This window comes from Bufo bufo, chromosome 4 (genome assembly GCF_905171765.1).
Source record: "Bufo bufo chromosome 4, aBufBuf1.1, whole genome shotgun sequence".
NCBI lineage: Eukaryota > Metazoa > Chordata > Amphibia > Anura > Bufonidae > Bufo > Bufo bufo.
The window spans coordinates 269,229,731-269,245,677 of NC_053392.1; the positions used below are offsets into that span (position 1 = coordinate 269,229,731).

Below are 15,947 nucleotides of genomic sequence, written 5' to 3' on the forward strand. Positions count from 1 at the left end.
GATATGTTGAGCCTTGAACTAGGGTAGGAAGATGGACACCTCCTAGTAAAAAATAAATAACCAAAATCCTGACTGACTACCAGTATGAACAGATCCCAAAGGTAGGTGAGTTAATATGCAGGAATTCATAGAGTCCTATCTAGCCCTATAGGACCCTGGTACTAATGGCAGGGACGAGACTACCTGTTCCTCCAAAAGAAAGGACAAACAGGAGTCTACTTCAGACCTAATACAAACAATAGCGAAATGCAACACACAGAACCCAAACAAAATACAAAAATGGAAAGGAAAGACTTAACTTTAAAGAGGATATGGAAGCACCAGGAACTCAGCCAAGATCCAACCACAAACAATCCACAGACACAGAAGCTATAAACTGCACAGCATAGTGGGAGAAGCAACTATAAATAAGAAAGGTTAAATGATCACATAAGCAACACCTAGAGGCAAGGGGTGTGGCCATTACCAGAAACAACACCTATTTATCCACAAGGAAAACCTGTCAGATAAAATGACTTGTTGCCAGTCTCACAGAACTTCTGCCACTGACTGTTACTGGGACGTCCGTATGTCTCAAGACGTCCGTGACAGTATTCCCCATCTACGGGTGAGCTCCGGGCACCCAGGACTGGCCTTATCCGGGTGAGACCTGTGAAAAGCTTTCACCAAACAACTTGCATTCACGTCAGATGCCGGTATCCACATCCTCTCCTCTGGTCCATGACCCTTCCAGTGAACAAGATATTGAAGAGATCTATGGAGAACTCGAGAGTCAATGATCTTGGCGATCTGAAATTCCAAACTACCGTCCACCATGACAGAAGCAGGTGGCAAGGAAGAAGGCTCCAAAGGGTCAACACATGACAGTCATGAATAAGAATGTTGTCATTTGAAACGCGTAGACTGACAAAGGTATCACTGGTTATAAATCATTCTGTACCTCTGTACGCGATATATCGCATGATCAAATAAAGGAACCTACAACTTCATCAATTTTGAGTGCCGGATTTCCTTCCTTTCAACCAATTATAACAAGGCTTCATCCTTTATATCCGTGCACCTTGCAAGAAAAGGCGGGTGAGCTCGATCAATTTTGAGTGCCGGATTTCCTTACTTTCAACTTAAAAATAAACACCTGCCCGTCTGGGCTCTAACTAATACACAGTAGTTTTCCCTGACTCACCTCTAAGCATAGGGTCTCAGGCTCCAAACCTTAGCATGTCTGCTCATCAGACACAAGTCCAGACAGGGAATAGATCCGGCTATGCGTAGCCTCGTGGCCCCTCAGCCCTTTTGGCTGAGACCACCCAGACGCTCACTAGGCCTCTGTTTCCAAGTCTATCTCTCCCTCGACTGACACACAGAGGGTGGGTTTTATTCACATGTGATGACCTCAGGCTAAGGGAAAACCTGTCGTGGAATGGGGGGTGGACTGGGAAGGTCCCACTACCAAACCTACCTTCCCAGTCCAAATAAAATCCAGCCCTTGTACTCCAACAAAACAAATATCTCCAGCAACTATGTTTGCTGAAGCCAGCACCATCCTGGATTTTACTTATCTCATCCAGTTGAGGAACCTGGGTGAGATATACACCCCTTCCAGGTCTTTTACTGTACACATTGCCACTATATATAAGAAATTCCACGGCACATCCAAGGCATAAAAAACAAGTAGATACTTTTATTGACAAGACAGCTGTCTGGTGAATAAAAGTATCTACTTGTTTTTTATGCCTTGGATGTGCCGTGGAATTTCTTATCTATTTGATATCTTGGGGGTGAATCGTCCCTACAGCCGCTGGCACTCTGCATCTACAAGTTAAACTCCTGTGCTGCCCAGCTTTTGTATCTTCTTTATATATATATATATATATATATATATATATATATATATATACACATTTTACATTGCACCAAGACCATGGCTAGTTGTAATCATATATGCACCCCTTTAAATTGCTGCCTATCTTTACTGGTCTATTAGTCAGCACTCACAACATTCTGATTTTATTATTGTTTATTTTGGATTTTTGAAACAATATTTGCTATTAACTATCCATACTTCCTGATACATGAGGCAAAATTTAAGGGAAATTCCAAATTCCATCTCAGAACATTGATGTAAGGTAAAAAGTTCACTTGAAAGCAATATTTGGTACACTATGCAATGGCTTTGCATGATGGAGGCCTCTTTATTATTAAAATATGTCGTTTACACATTAGGTTACTGAATGTGCCTGTTTATATAGTTGGGTTTCGAAGTCCTATTGATGTATCCAAATGTCTAATGGCTACAATACAAACTCTTATAGCAATGCAGATAATGGTAAGATAATCTAGCCACACTTACCTTTGGACCAGAAAGTCCTTTTTCCCCAGGCGAACAAATGCAGGGAGTGGGTGTTGAGCCAATATCACTTGGACCATTTAAACACTGGGGAATTAGCAAGGAAAATATTTTTTTTTCCATGTGAATATTTCAGCTTATTCAGGTTTTATATGTATACATATTACATTTAATATATTTCACTAGTAAATAGTATCTATAAAGTAAATGCAATAAAAATATTACCATCTTGTATGTTGTTCCAAATGCTTGTATACTAGATATCCGATATATATATATATATATATATATATAGAAAGGAAAGTTCAAGGCAGCACTCCTCAGTATAAGATGTTAGGGTGCCAGCAGTGGAAACACCTTACCAAGGTGTACAGTGTAGATAAAGAAAGACACCGCGGCACATCCGTTTAGTGAAAAAAGTGAGACCCTTTATTCACCCATGCGACGTTTCGGTCCGCTTGCTGGGACCATTTTCAAGCAATACAATACTGTGAGAATTCTGGGTATTTATGCAGTCATAATCAGTGCACATTCATAATTGACAATTAGCAAAACTTTACAAAAAACAAAGTATCAATACATATCATAAATATAGAAATGTGTTCAGCCCGGAGGGAAGCAAGAATCAAAACCATAATCGATATATGCAAAACTTCCAGGTACGTATAAATATTAATATTACAGTGAAATACATAAGTGGCAATCAATAGTGAATCAATATCACCTGTACATATGTGAGGATAACAGGACCGAGCATGGAATCAGGCGTGCTCAATGGAGGGAGGAAACAGTGTAGCGAGTTGCTCCACATGGAAGCGGCGTCCCGGAACTGCGGGTGCGCATGTCCGTGACGTCACTGGAAAGCAAACAAGCGCATCTGCTACTGTGGAGGATTTTTTTCACCTGTCAAAGGGTTAAATTGTGACGAGCATTGTGGGAGGGTGATAGCTGCAGCTGTCCCCTCCCCCTTTTTGCCCGTAGATATCCAGTGACGGTGCATCGCATGATAGCACGCCACCTGACATCATACCCTGGGTGTTTTATCCTTGAATCGCTGTATTACTTGTTGAATTTACTGCTAGGACGCTGGTCCTTATACTTTTCTGTATGATATTGTTACATCCTGCCGCTTGTCATGTGACGCCTCTCCGAGAAGTCACGTGAGACGTTCCAGTGACGTCACGGACATGCGCACCCGCAGTTCCGGGACGCCGCTTCCATGTGGAGCAACTCGCTACACTGTTTCCTCCCTCCATTGAGCACGCCTGATTCCATGCTCGGTCCTGTTATCCTCACATATGTACAGGTGATATTGATTCACTATTGATTGCCACTTATGTATTTCACTGTAATATTAATATTTATACGTACCTGGAAGTTTTGCATATATCGATTATGGTTTTGATTCTTGCTTCCCTCCGGGCTGAACACATTTCTATATTTATGATATGTATTGATACTTTGTTTTTTGTAAAGTTTTGCTAATTGTCAATTATGAATGTGCACTGATTATGACTGCATAAATACCCAGAATTCTCACAGTATTGTATTGCTTGAAAATGGTCCCAGCAAGCGGACCGAAACGTCGCATGGGTGAATAAAGGGTCTCACTTTTTTCACTAAACGGATGTGCCGCGGTGTCTTTCTTTATATATATATATATATATATATATATATATATGATTATGGCTTGTCCATATTTTTGAAAGCAATCAAAAGTTTTACCTTATTGCTCTTTGTAAAATAATCTGTCACATACCTCTCCGTTCTGAAAAATTAAAATAATAGAAATATTTAATTATTAATTATTGTCAGTAATAGAAGAATAAGGCAATGTTTGTAAGGACTTTTTCATAGAGGCTCCATTTGGGGCTTCCATCAAAGTGAGTAGGCAAAATGCAATGCCCCAAACGAGAACCAAAATGACCCCATTATAGAAAATATGGTCTGTTTGGCACCATTTGGTTCAGTTGTGTATCAAATACAGCATCTCAGTCATTTTCATTATTCAGTTTCTCTAAAAGAGCAGAACAATGGAAATTAGTAGCCCTGATGTAAACCTAGCCTAACTTCAACACTACAACTTACAAACTTAAGAACTGAAAATGATAAAATTGTATAAACATAACATATGACCAGGCTATAATAAGCCTATTGTATGTAGCCTCCAGTTTGTTTCTTCCTAGGCAAGAGATACAGTACACATGTGCTGTAGGCACTGGCACTCCTCTGGCTGGTGCAGCTTAGATTGGTTATAAACAAATCAATAACTCAATAATTTCTAGAATGAGAATCTCATTAATGTTATTAAAAAGAGGGGTGGCTATGTTGGCAACAGAAGTTCATTAAAGTTTAATATTTTATATCATATTAATATAATGGCGTAAGTGGAGAAAATGCTAACTAGTTTACCTGCCTAATGAGTGTGCATAGTCATATAACAAATCATTTTCAGGCTGGCAATTATGACATTTATTTGTTAAGCATTCAGTTTTACTAGAAATAAAGATTCAGTAATAGCATTTTTCTCTACAGCAGTAAAATACTTCTGAAAAACATTAATTGCAATAATGAAAATTATAGAAACTATAACATTAAAAGTATTTACCATTCCAGAAATCTCACAAGCTGTCTCACGTTTGTTCTGTTCTGGATCACAATATATTCTCAGCTTTTGGAGTGTAAACTGTAAAATAAAAATCATATGGTTATTGACTAAAAAATATGACATTTGATTGATTAAAAAAATAAAAATTAACCTGCGCACAAGTAAGTTACTTAAAGGGATTCTGTCACCTGGATTTTGACTATAGAGCTTCGGACATGTGCTACTAGATCGCCGCTAGCACGTCTACAATATACATTCCCCATAGCTCTCAGTGCTTTTATTGTGTAAAAAAAACGATTTTATATATATATATATATATATATATATATATAAATTCAGAAAAATGAGCGGCACTCCAAGGATAAAAGCAGTGAACCCTTTATTCACACCGGTGGTGCAACGTTTCGGCTCTGGTCACGAGCCTTCCGCTTGAGGAAGGCTCGTGACCAGAGCCGAAACGTTGCACCACCGGTGTGAATAAAGGGTTCACTGCTTTTATCCTTTGGAGTGCCGCTCATTTTTCTGAATTTATCCATCAGGGAAACCAGTCCATTCCCTTTGGGACGTGCACCCGCCTTTTCCCTCTGGAGCCAGTGCCGCCCTTTTTCTTTCTATATATATATATATATATATATATATATATATATATATATATGAAAATGAGGCAAGTAAGGTGCCCAGGGGCTGTTACTAACGTTTCTGGTGCCAAGCCACGACCACTGTGAAGGAGCCCAGCATCGCCCGCATCCTCCGAATCTGCTCCTTGCTCCCCAACGTCACTAAGTTAGAGCATCGTAATCTCACGCATGCGAGAGTATGCCGCATGTCAGTGCCGGCATAGTGTTCCTTCCCTGTGCTGGCATCAGCCTCAGGGAATGAACTGCGCATGCGCTAGCTGTGAGATTACAGCACTCTAACTTTGTGACATCGGGGAGCAAGTAGGAGATTCGGAGGATGTTGGCGGTGCTGGCCTCCTTCACAATGGGCGTCTTACTTGCCACATTTACATATATATATATATAAAATAATTTTTGGACACAATAAAAACACTGAGAGCTATGGAGAATGTATATTGCGGACATGCTAGTGGCGATCTAGCAGCGCATGTCCGCAGCTCTATAGGCAAAATCCAGGTGACAGAATCCCTTTAATGAATCTCTATTAGCATTATCAACCCTATTAAACCAGGCCTACTGCCTTTTTAGCTTGCACCACTGTGGGCTTTTATATTTATGTAAATTAGGCCGTTTGAGCACCAGGGGTCTGGCGCAGCTTGTGAAGAACCGCTACAGCTATGCTCCTCAGTGCTTTGTCTACTCCCCACCCCTTTGATTGGCAGTGCTACACAGCCCTATCTAATGGTGCCTGCTATGTGGGTAACTTAGTCATTGGTGGTCCATCCTTTTTTATGCCTGAACTAGATAAACTGTTCTCCTTGAGTTCTCTAGACCCACAGATCAGCTTCCAGTGACAAAAACTACAGTACCACAACTGCATTCTAGCAACTCTGACAGCCACATACCCTCCCGCCACCGACATGTACCTGTCAAGTTTTGGAGAGCAGTTCCCAGAACACTTAGCATATACCCTGTGCGGGACACAGCGGGAGAACTGGCATGATAGCAGAGAACTCCAGAATCTGGTGCTCAATCTATACCGAGCTTCAGTCCCTACCATTCACAGAAATGCCATCTGTGAAGCCACTGGTGACTTCAGTCCACCCAGAAGTGGAGGTACCAGCAGCTTCACAGATAACAACCCCCCCCTTCCCCTTCCTCCAAAGCTCCTCAAACCAGAGACTGAAGCTTGACTGAGCATTGGGCTCTGGGGTTCACTGCTGTCCTGTCCATTCTTCTGCTGTGTCCAGCGCAGGGTATATGCTGATTGTTCCTAGAACTGCTCTACGAATCTGAGAGGTACATGTCAGTGGTAGAGGGAGGTTATGTGGTGTTGGAGCTGGTGGAAGTACAGTTGTGGTAGTTCTTGTCTTCTTCTGAAAGCTGCTCAGTAAGTTTAGAAAAGTCGTGGAGAACAAGACATAAATAAACACTGGACCACCAATGACTAAGAGAGCCGCAGGGCAGGCACCATCAGACTTGGCTGTCTAGCCCTGTCAATCAAAGGAGAGAGGGGTGTACAGCGCACAAGGGGGTTAACTGTAGCCATGCTCCAAGAGCTATGCCAGGCCCTCTATGCCTAAACTGTCTAATTTGTATAAACATAACTCACATATCTCCACAGTGGTGCAAGCTAAAAATAAAATAAATATATATTTTTTACCAGCATGATCAATACTAACAGGCAACATGCCTTGTTTAATAGGGTTGATCATGCTGACAGAGGCTATTTAATTAACAGAAAGTACACAAAGTTAATATTAGAATTATAGCTTCCTTTCTGCACCATGTTCAAATCAGAGCCCCAGGCATCAGTCTACTTTGTCAAAAATATCAATAAATAGTTCAACATTAGAAACGGCAATTAAACTTTATAGCAAAACATTAAGCCCTAGACGACAAGAGACGTACATGTATGGCAAAAAGGGAAGTGACTTGCTGACCATCTCCTTACATGTATGGCATACCAATCGGGCAGGCATAGGAGCTTTACTTGCCCTATCAGACTACTGACAGCTGGGCCCCTGCTCTAACCACTGGCATTGATAAAAGCTCCAGTAGATGCCGGCGGTTTAACCCATTAGATGCCACAGATGTGAATGGTGACCGCACATCTAAGTGGTTTACAGAAGGAGTGAGCTCCCTCTCTGACCCCTTTGGTTCCCCACAATGGGACCCTAAGGCCCTATACAGGCGGGGTCAGTGTAATGCTGCCAGTCAAAATGCATTACAATACACTCGGTATAAAAAGTAAGAAAAAAAATAGAAAAAGTATTTTAGAAAAAAAAAAAAAAAATGTTTTAAGTAAAAAAAATTGCCTCTTTCCCCTCATCAAGCCAGTTCCAACTTAAAAAAAAAAAATATATATATATATATATATATATATATATATATATATATTGTGGGGAATCGTCTCTCTTATCCGGAGGTCCTTCTCACAGACTTCGCTACAGACACCAGATTGAAGTCCAAACAATGCTTTATTTTCAAGCACAAAACAGCAACTAAAACATAAATCAAAAACATAAATCCTCAGCCGTCTGGCCACTGACTAGACAGTATTTCCCTCTCTATCGGGATCTGGGTCTACCACCCAGCTCCCCAAAACACATCACCAGTGCTTACCCCACACACAGGGTTAGAGGGTCCCGACTCCCACAGGCCTCGACACAGTCGGCTCATTTCCCAGACTGGGAGCCACACCCAAGTCCAGCAACAGGATTAAATAGCATCCCTGGACATGGGCATATTCCAAAATCCCGGACTGGAACACCCACCCAGCATATCGCCTGTTCCCAGATAAGCTGGAGCCAGCTAAGCTAACTATCTTGGTGTCCACCAACTAACTTACTGGCCACCTATATCTAGGGCCTTTACTCCACCAAGGCCGGGCCCCTTGGTGACATCCCTTTTTCATGCTTCCACGGGACTTTACTGCACCCATCACTATTCATCTTGCTACAATATATATATATATACAGTACAGACCAAAAGTTTGGACACACCTTCTCATTCAAAGAGTTTTCTTTATTTTCATGACTATGAAGGCATCAAATCTATGTGGAATTATATACATAACAAACAAGTGTGAAACAACTGAAAATATGTCATATTCTAGGTTCTTCAAAGTAGCCACCTTTTGCTTTGATTACTGCTTTGCACACTCTTGGCATTCTCTTGATGAGCTTCGAGAGGTAGTCCCCTGAAATGGTCTTCCAACAGTCTTGAAGGAGTTCCCACAGATGCTTAGCACTTGTTGGCCCTTTTGCCTTCACTCTGCGGTCCAGCTCACCCCAAACCATCTCGATTGGGTTCAGGTCCGGTGACTGTGGAGGCCAGGTCATCTGGCGCAGCACCCCATCACTCTCCTTCATGGTCAAATAGCCCTTACTTTCAAAGTTTTCCCAATTTTTCGGCTGACTGACTGACCTTCATTTCTTAAAGTAATGATGGCCACTAGTTTTTCTTTACTTAGCTGCATTTTTCTTGCCATAATACAAATTCTAACAGTCTATTCAGTAGGACTATCAGCTGTGTATCCACCTGACTTCTCCTCAACGCAACTGATGGTCCCAACCCCATTTATAAGGCAAGAAATCCCACTTATTAAACCTGACAGGGCACACCTGTGAAGTGAAAACCATTTCAGGGGACTACCTCTTGAAGCTCATCAAGAGAATGCCAAGAGTGTGCAAAGCAGTAATCAAAGCAAAAGGTGGCTACTTTGAAGAACCTAGAATATGACATATTTTCAGTTGTTTCACACTTGTTTGTTATGTATATAATTCCACATGTGTTAATTCATAGTTTTGATGCCTTCAGTGTGAATCTACAATTTTCATAGTCATGAAAATAAAGAAAACTCTTTGAATGAGAAGGTGTGTCCAAACTTTTGGTCTGTACTGTATGTATATATATATATATATATATATATATATATATATATGAATATACGCAAATCGCTAACAATTGATTTTATAAAAATATCACATAAGCCGCCAGATTAATCCAGTAAAAAATTAATAAAAATAAGCAGTGTCAGAACTAACATTTTGTTCCTGCATGGTGTACACCACAATAACAAAGCCCTAAAAGCGATGGCAGAATTGCTGTCTTTCTTTAACCTGTTTTTAACTGTACTGTGTCCACTGGCCAGGCCACCACTCATACCGTTACAGGGTGTCACACTCACAATACCTGGCAGATAAAAAAAAAGCCAATTTATTTGTTCTCTGTGATATAATAGCAGTTGCCAGACAGTGAGAGGCTGCAGACTCACAGACTGTACTGTGGCCACTGGCCAGGCCACCAGTCATACCGTTACAGGGTGTCACACTCACAATACCTGGCAGATACAAAAAAGCCAATTTATTTTTTCTCTGTGATATAATCGCAGTTGCCAGACAGTGAGAGGCTGCAGGCTCACAGACTGTACTGTGTCCACTGGCTAGGCCACCACTCATACCGTTACAAGGTGTCACACTCACAATACCTGGCAGATACAAAAAAGCCAATTTATTTGTTCTCTGTGATATAATCGCAGTTGCCAGACAGCAAGAGGCTGCAGGCTCACAGACTGTACTGTGTCCACTGGCTAGGCCACCACTCATACCGTTACAGGGTGTCACACACACAATACCTGGCAGATAAAAAAAAGCCAATTAATTTGTTCTCTGTGATATAATCACAGTTGCCAGACACAGAGAGGCTGCATGCTCACAGACTGTACTGTGTCCACTGGCCAGGCCACCACTCATACCGTTACAGGGTGTCACACTCACAATACCTGGCAGACAAAAAAATTTAAAATTAAATAATGGGAGTAAAAGGACCGACCAAGCTGCTTTTTCCATCTCCCGGTTCCTAAAATCAATTCAGTTTGGTGTATCAGAGTTTGGTCTGTCACTGTGAAGGCAGTCGAAGTTACCCGGCCTAAATTTTTTTTCACAAAAGGCACTCCCTGATATGGGACGTAACAGAGATTAAACTGATGAGAAGAGAACTACAGAAAATACCACTCATATCGGGTGTGACAGTAAATTGCACAGCACAGACGCAGTGACGGTGGATTAAAACAAAGGGGAGGGAGCCAGCGTTTTTTTAACCATCTCCCCGTTCGAAAAATCAATTTAATAAATGGACCCCAGATTGGGGATGTAACAGGGATTAAACTGATGAGAATAGTACTACAGAAAATACCACTCATATCTGGTGTGACAGTAAATTGCACGGCACAGACGCAGTGACCGTGGATTAAAACAAAGGGGAGGGAGCCAGCGTTTTTTTAACCATCTCCCGTTCGAAAAATCAATTCACCTTTCGGGGACCCTTGGTGTTGTACGTGGCTGGGTGGAGGAAGAAACCTTCAATGACATCAACGGGACATGGCTAGCTTGGTATTCAACCTTGTGCAAATGGGGAGTTTGCGGTTGGGCAAATGGACTGTTTGCGGTTGTTTGCGGTGCATTAAAAGGGGAGTTTGGTCTGTCAATGTCTGTGAAGCGGGCGTAACCCTTACACTACCTGATCGATACAACATCATACCTGATCGTATACACCCTCTGGATGTTTTAAACCACGTTGTTCAAAAAAAAATTGGATTGTTAGGTGATTTATGCCCTTTATGGATTAAAACCCAACTCTGCGTCAACTATGTAATTTTCCATGGGAGTTTTGCCATGGATCCCCCTCCGGCATGCCACAGTCCAGGTGTTAGTCCCATTGAAACAACTTTTCCATCACTACTGTGGCTAGAAAGAGTCCCTGTGGGTTTTAAAATTCGCCTGCCTATTGAAGTCAATGGCGGTTCGCCCGTTCGCGAACATTTGCAAAAATTCGCATTCGCCGTTCGCGAACGGAAAATTTTATGTTCGTGACATCTCTAGTCATATGTACCCCAAATGATAATAGCAACTCATCCTACAAAAACAATAAGCCTTCAGAGAGCCCTGTCGAGAAAAATATGCATATGGTTATACTACTACCCCAAAAGCTGTTCAATACCAACATGGTGCCTGCAAACTAATCCTCAAAATCTGCACTGCAAAGGCCAAAAGGTGGTTTTTGCAGCAGTTTATGTCCACATTTATGGCATTTCAGTACCCAGAGGCACCAGCCTAACAATTTAAATGGTGTCTCCAATGGCACGAGCTGCTCACAGCATATTGGGCACTGAAATGTCATATCTGTGGAAAACTGTAAATTTTCATTATACACAGTCCCCTGCTCATTAATTTCTGCAAAAGAAACCCCTAGTGTCAAAATGCTTGCTTCTTTCCCTTGATAAATACAGATGCAGGAGAGCTAAAATTGACTTTAATAAACCACGTCACAGTACTGATTCATGACAAAAGCTATTGAAATCCATTGAAAGAGTGAATTTACATTTTCTTGACATTGTTCACTTAACTTGTTAACTATCAAGTTTAGCTCCTACACATCTGTAACCTGGGGTGTTTAATTTTTATAATCGGGTCATTTTTAGATTGTTTCCATTTTACTGGTACAGTAAATTTAAATGTATATAGTGCCGAAAAGCCATTTCAGCAAAATCCAAGCTCCAAAAACCAAATGGCGCTCCTTCCTTTCTGAGCTTTGCCATGTGCCCATATAGCAGCTTGCGTTTACATTTATGGCATCTCTGTACCTGCAGAACCTACCTATTAATTCAAGTAGTGCAGTGAGAGTCTTAGATGCCACCAGAGGGGCACAATATATTAGGCACTGAAATTCCATATACATATGTGGGAAACTTGCAATTTTCACTTTGCATGGTCTGCTGTGCATTATTTTCTGCAAAGTACCTGGAGTGTCAAAATGCTTTCTCCCCCCTTAATACCATGATGGGCAAGCTTCCAAAAGTGCATATGATGGGCACAATATATTGGGCACTGAAATGGCATATCTGTGGGAAAAACAATTTTCATGTTGCACCATCTGTGAATTACTTTTTTCTTACTGATTTTAAGCACTTAAATAGCACTTTATAGACATTAGCATCAAGCTATCCCCAGTGGGGATCACAATATGAGTTCCCTATCAGTATGCCTTTGGAGTGTGGGAAGAAACTGGAGTATCCAGGGGAAACCCAAACAAATTCTATGCAGATGTTGTCCTTGGTTGGTGTAACGGGGTGCCGAAGGCGCATTCGGTCTCCCATCAGCCGCAGACCTGCTGCTTAGCTTCGGGAGCGAGGATCTGTGTTTGACCTTGTTCCCAGGGCAGCTTTGCTAGCTGGGAAGCTCCCTGCTCCTTGGTCTGCCTTAAGGACCGAGCTGATCACTCGGTGCTCGACTGGTCGGTCTGTCGGTCATGTGATGCTGGCCACGTCACATGACCCTCACTCCCCACTATAAATACAAGCAGCCTGCTGGCCACAGGTTGCCTGTTAATTTTAGGTATCTGGTGATTGTTTTGTTCCTGCATACTTACCTGATCCTGTGTTCCCTGACGACTCTCTGCCTGCTCCTCCTGTACTGCGCATCTCTCCTGGTATTTGACCTCAGCTTTTCCTGACTATTCTCTGCTCATTCCTTAGTACTGCGTAGCTCTCTAGGTATTGACCCGGTCCGTTCACGTTCCGTTATTTGTCTTGTCTGTCTTCCCAGCGCGTATCCTAAGTTAGGGACTGCCGTCTAGTTGTCCCCTGTCATTAGGACTTGCGAGGCAAGTAGGCAGGGCCAGGGGTGAGGGAGGAGCGCAGTGGTCACTATCCTCCCCCCTGTGTGTAGTGTACGTTACCGTCACAGATTAACAGGCCGTAACCTAACCACTGTATCATGAATCCTCTGGTGACCCTGACTGACCATGTCTCTAACCTGACGCAGATGGTGCAGGAGCTAGGGGAGAAACTCTGTTCTTTTGAGCTAGGACAAGGTACTTCCATCCCTCAGGCCTCCAGTCCACATTTAGAGCCCCAGATTAAGCTTCCTGAGCCCTTTTCTGGAGATCGAAAGAAGTTTCTTTCCTTTAAAGAAAATTGTAAGCTTTTTTTCTGTTTGCGCCCCGTATCCTCTGGCCCCGAGAGTCAACGCGTGGGCATTGTCATTTCCCGGTTACAGGGTGATCCCCAGGACTGGGCTTTTTCTTTACCTGCTGACGCCAGTTGTTTAACATCAGTGGAGGTTTTTTTTCAGGCCCTGGGTACCCTGTATGATGAACCAGACAGGACACTGGTAGCCGAGACTGCACTAAAAGTTCTGGTTCAGGGCGATCTACCTGCGGAGGAGTATTGCACCCAATTCAGAAGGTGGTGTGTTCCCTCAGGATGGAATGAACCAGCACTTAAGAGTCAGTTCAGGTCAGGTCTGTCTGATAACTTAAAGGATCTTCTAGTGAGTTATCAGCTTCCAGAGACTCTAGAGGAGATGATGACCCTTGTAGTCCGACTTGACCAACGGGTTAGAGAGAGATGACAGGAACGACAGTTCTCTTCTCAGATGGTAGTCCAGCCTGAGGTCTATCCCAGAAACAACGCTGAGGTCTCTATCGAAGAACCCATGCAGGTCGGCATGACTCAAGGGAATCTGCGCTGCAGACGTGGAGTGTGTTTTTACTGCGGAGATCCTGACCATTGGATCAACCAGTGTCCAAAGAAGGCCTTCTCCGTTAAGTCTCCCAAGGCAAGGCAACCTAAAGACCAGGTACACCCTGATATTACGAAATGTAAGCTTTTGGTACCTATAACAATATCTTTGGGGGTTAATAAATGGCCGGGTAAGGCCTTTATTGACTCTGGTTCAGCGGCCAGCTTTATTGACTCTGAGTACGCCATTAGACTGGGTATTCCAATTTTTTCTCTTCCTACACCTATCCATGTCATGGCTATTGACGCCACTCCCCTGGTAGGTGGTATGGTCAGGTCATGTACCTCAGAGATTTCTTTAACCATGGGGGTGTGCCACTCTGAGAAATGTTCCCTCTTAGTCCTGGAGAACTGGTCTACTGAGGCCATTACTTCGTTTGAAACACTAAAAAAGGCATTCAGTAGCGCTCCAATTCTGATACAGCCAGATCAGGAGAGACCTTTTATTGTGGAGGTGGATGCGTCTGAGGACGACACAGGAGCAGTCCTTTCACAAGGTCCTGCTAGTCTAACTAACCTAAGACCGTGTGCATTCTTTTCCAGAAAATTTTCTTCAACCGAGAGAAACTATGACATAGGGAATCGGGAGCTGCTGGCCATTAAGTGGGCATTCGAGGAGTGGAGGCATTTTCTGGAGGGGGCAAGGCATTGTGTAACTGTTGTCACTGACCATAAGAACCTTATGTTTCTCGAATCTGCTAAGAGGTTGAATCCCCGTCAGGCTAGATGGGCACTGTTTTTTACTCGTTTTGAATTCTCCATTACTTTCAGGCCTGGAAGTAAAAACGTGAAGGCTGATGCATTATCTCGGAGCTTTCATGCTTTTCAGCCTACAGAGGCACAGCCTGAATCCATCCTACCAGCAAATATCTTCGTAGCAGCCTTAACGCAAGATATCTCGGCTCTCATTAAGGCTGAACAACATCTGGCACCGGCAATCACCCCAACAGATAAGTTGTTTGTTCCCATACAATTTCGTCTTCAGCTGTTGGGTGAGTGTCATGATTCTGCCTTTTGTGGACATCCTGGTTTTGAGGGCACTAGAGAGCTGGTTTCTAGATCCTATTGGTGGCCCACTCTATTTAGGGATGTCAAGTCCTACGTGTCAGCCTGTGAGGTTTGTGCTAGGTCTAAGACACCTAGGACTCGCCCTGCTGGTAACCTACGACCCCTACCCATTCCCAGTAGACCCTGGTCCCATATCTCGATGGACTTTATTACTGACCTGCCGCCGGCGGAGGGTAAGACTGTGGTTTGGGTAGTGGTCGATAGGTTTAGCAAGATGGTTCATTTCATTCCTCTGTCTAAACTCCCGAATGACAAGACCCTGGCATCTATTTGTGTGAAAAAAATTGTACGGTTACATGGTATCCCAGAAAATATTGTATCTGACAGGGGTGTGCAGTTTGTGTCCAAATTTTGGAGGGCTTTTTGTCAAAGATGTCAGATTTCATTGTCTTTTTCCTCCGCCTACCACCCTGAGAGTAATGGGCAGACTGAACACTTAATCAGTCTGTGGAACAATTCCTGAGGTCATATGTTGCTGATGACCAGCAATTATGGGTTTAAATACCTTCCATTGGCTGAATTTGCTTTGAATAACCGTGTTAACTCTTCTGCTGGGGTCTCCCCTTTCTTTTGTAACCATGGTTTTCATCCCCGTTTTCATTCTGGGTCATCCGTCTCCTCCTCTAACCTAGAAAAGACTCAAAGCCAATAGGAAACGTTCAAGGGGCGCAAATTTTCTGGTTGGGGATAAGGTGTGGTTATCCTCCAAGAATCTCTTTCTCA

General features: G+C 42.8%; 1 protein-coding gene across 2 annotated transcripts in view; it reads right to left on the minus strand.

The window, feature by feature from the left end:
* COL21A1 (collagen type XXI alpha 1 chain) overlaps positions 1 to 15,947 on the minus strand; it is a 465,445-nt gene that overhangs the window by 214,871 nt on the left and 234,627 nt on the right. For both annotated transcript variants that reach the window (XR_005778297.1, XM_040428578.1), the window contains exons 7-9: positions 4,956 to 5,033; positions 4,107 to 4,115; positions 2,351 to 2,434 (exon numbers count right to left, since the gene is read on the minus strand). Coding sequence is in view for 1 of the 2 variants with exons in the window: in XM_040428578.1 (XP_040284512.1) it covers positions 2,351 to 2,434; positions 4,107 to 4,115; positions 4,956 to 5,033 (171 nt within the window). In the remaining variant the exon portion in view is untranslated. The remainder of the gene's footprint in view (positions 1 to 2,350; positions 2,435 to 4,106; positions 4,116 to 4,955; positions 5,034 to 15,947) is intronic.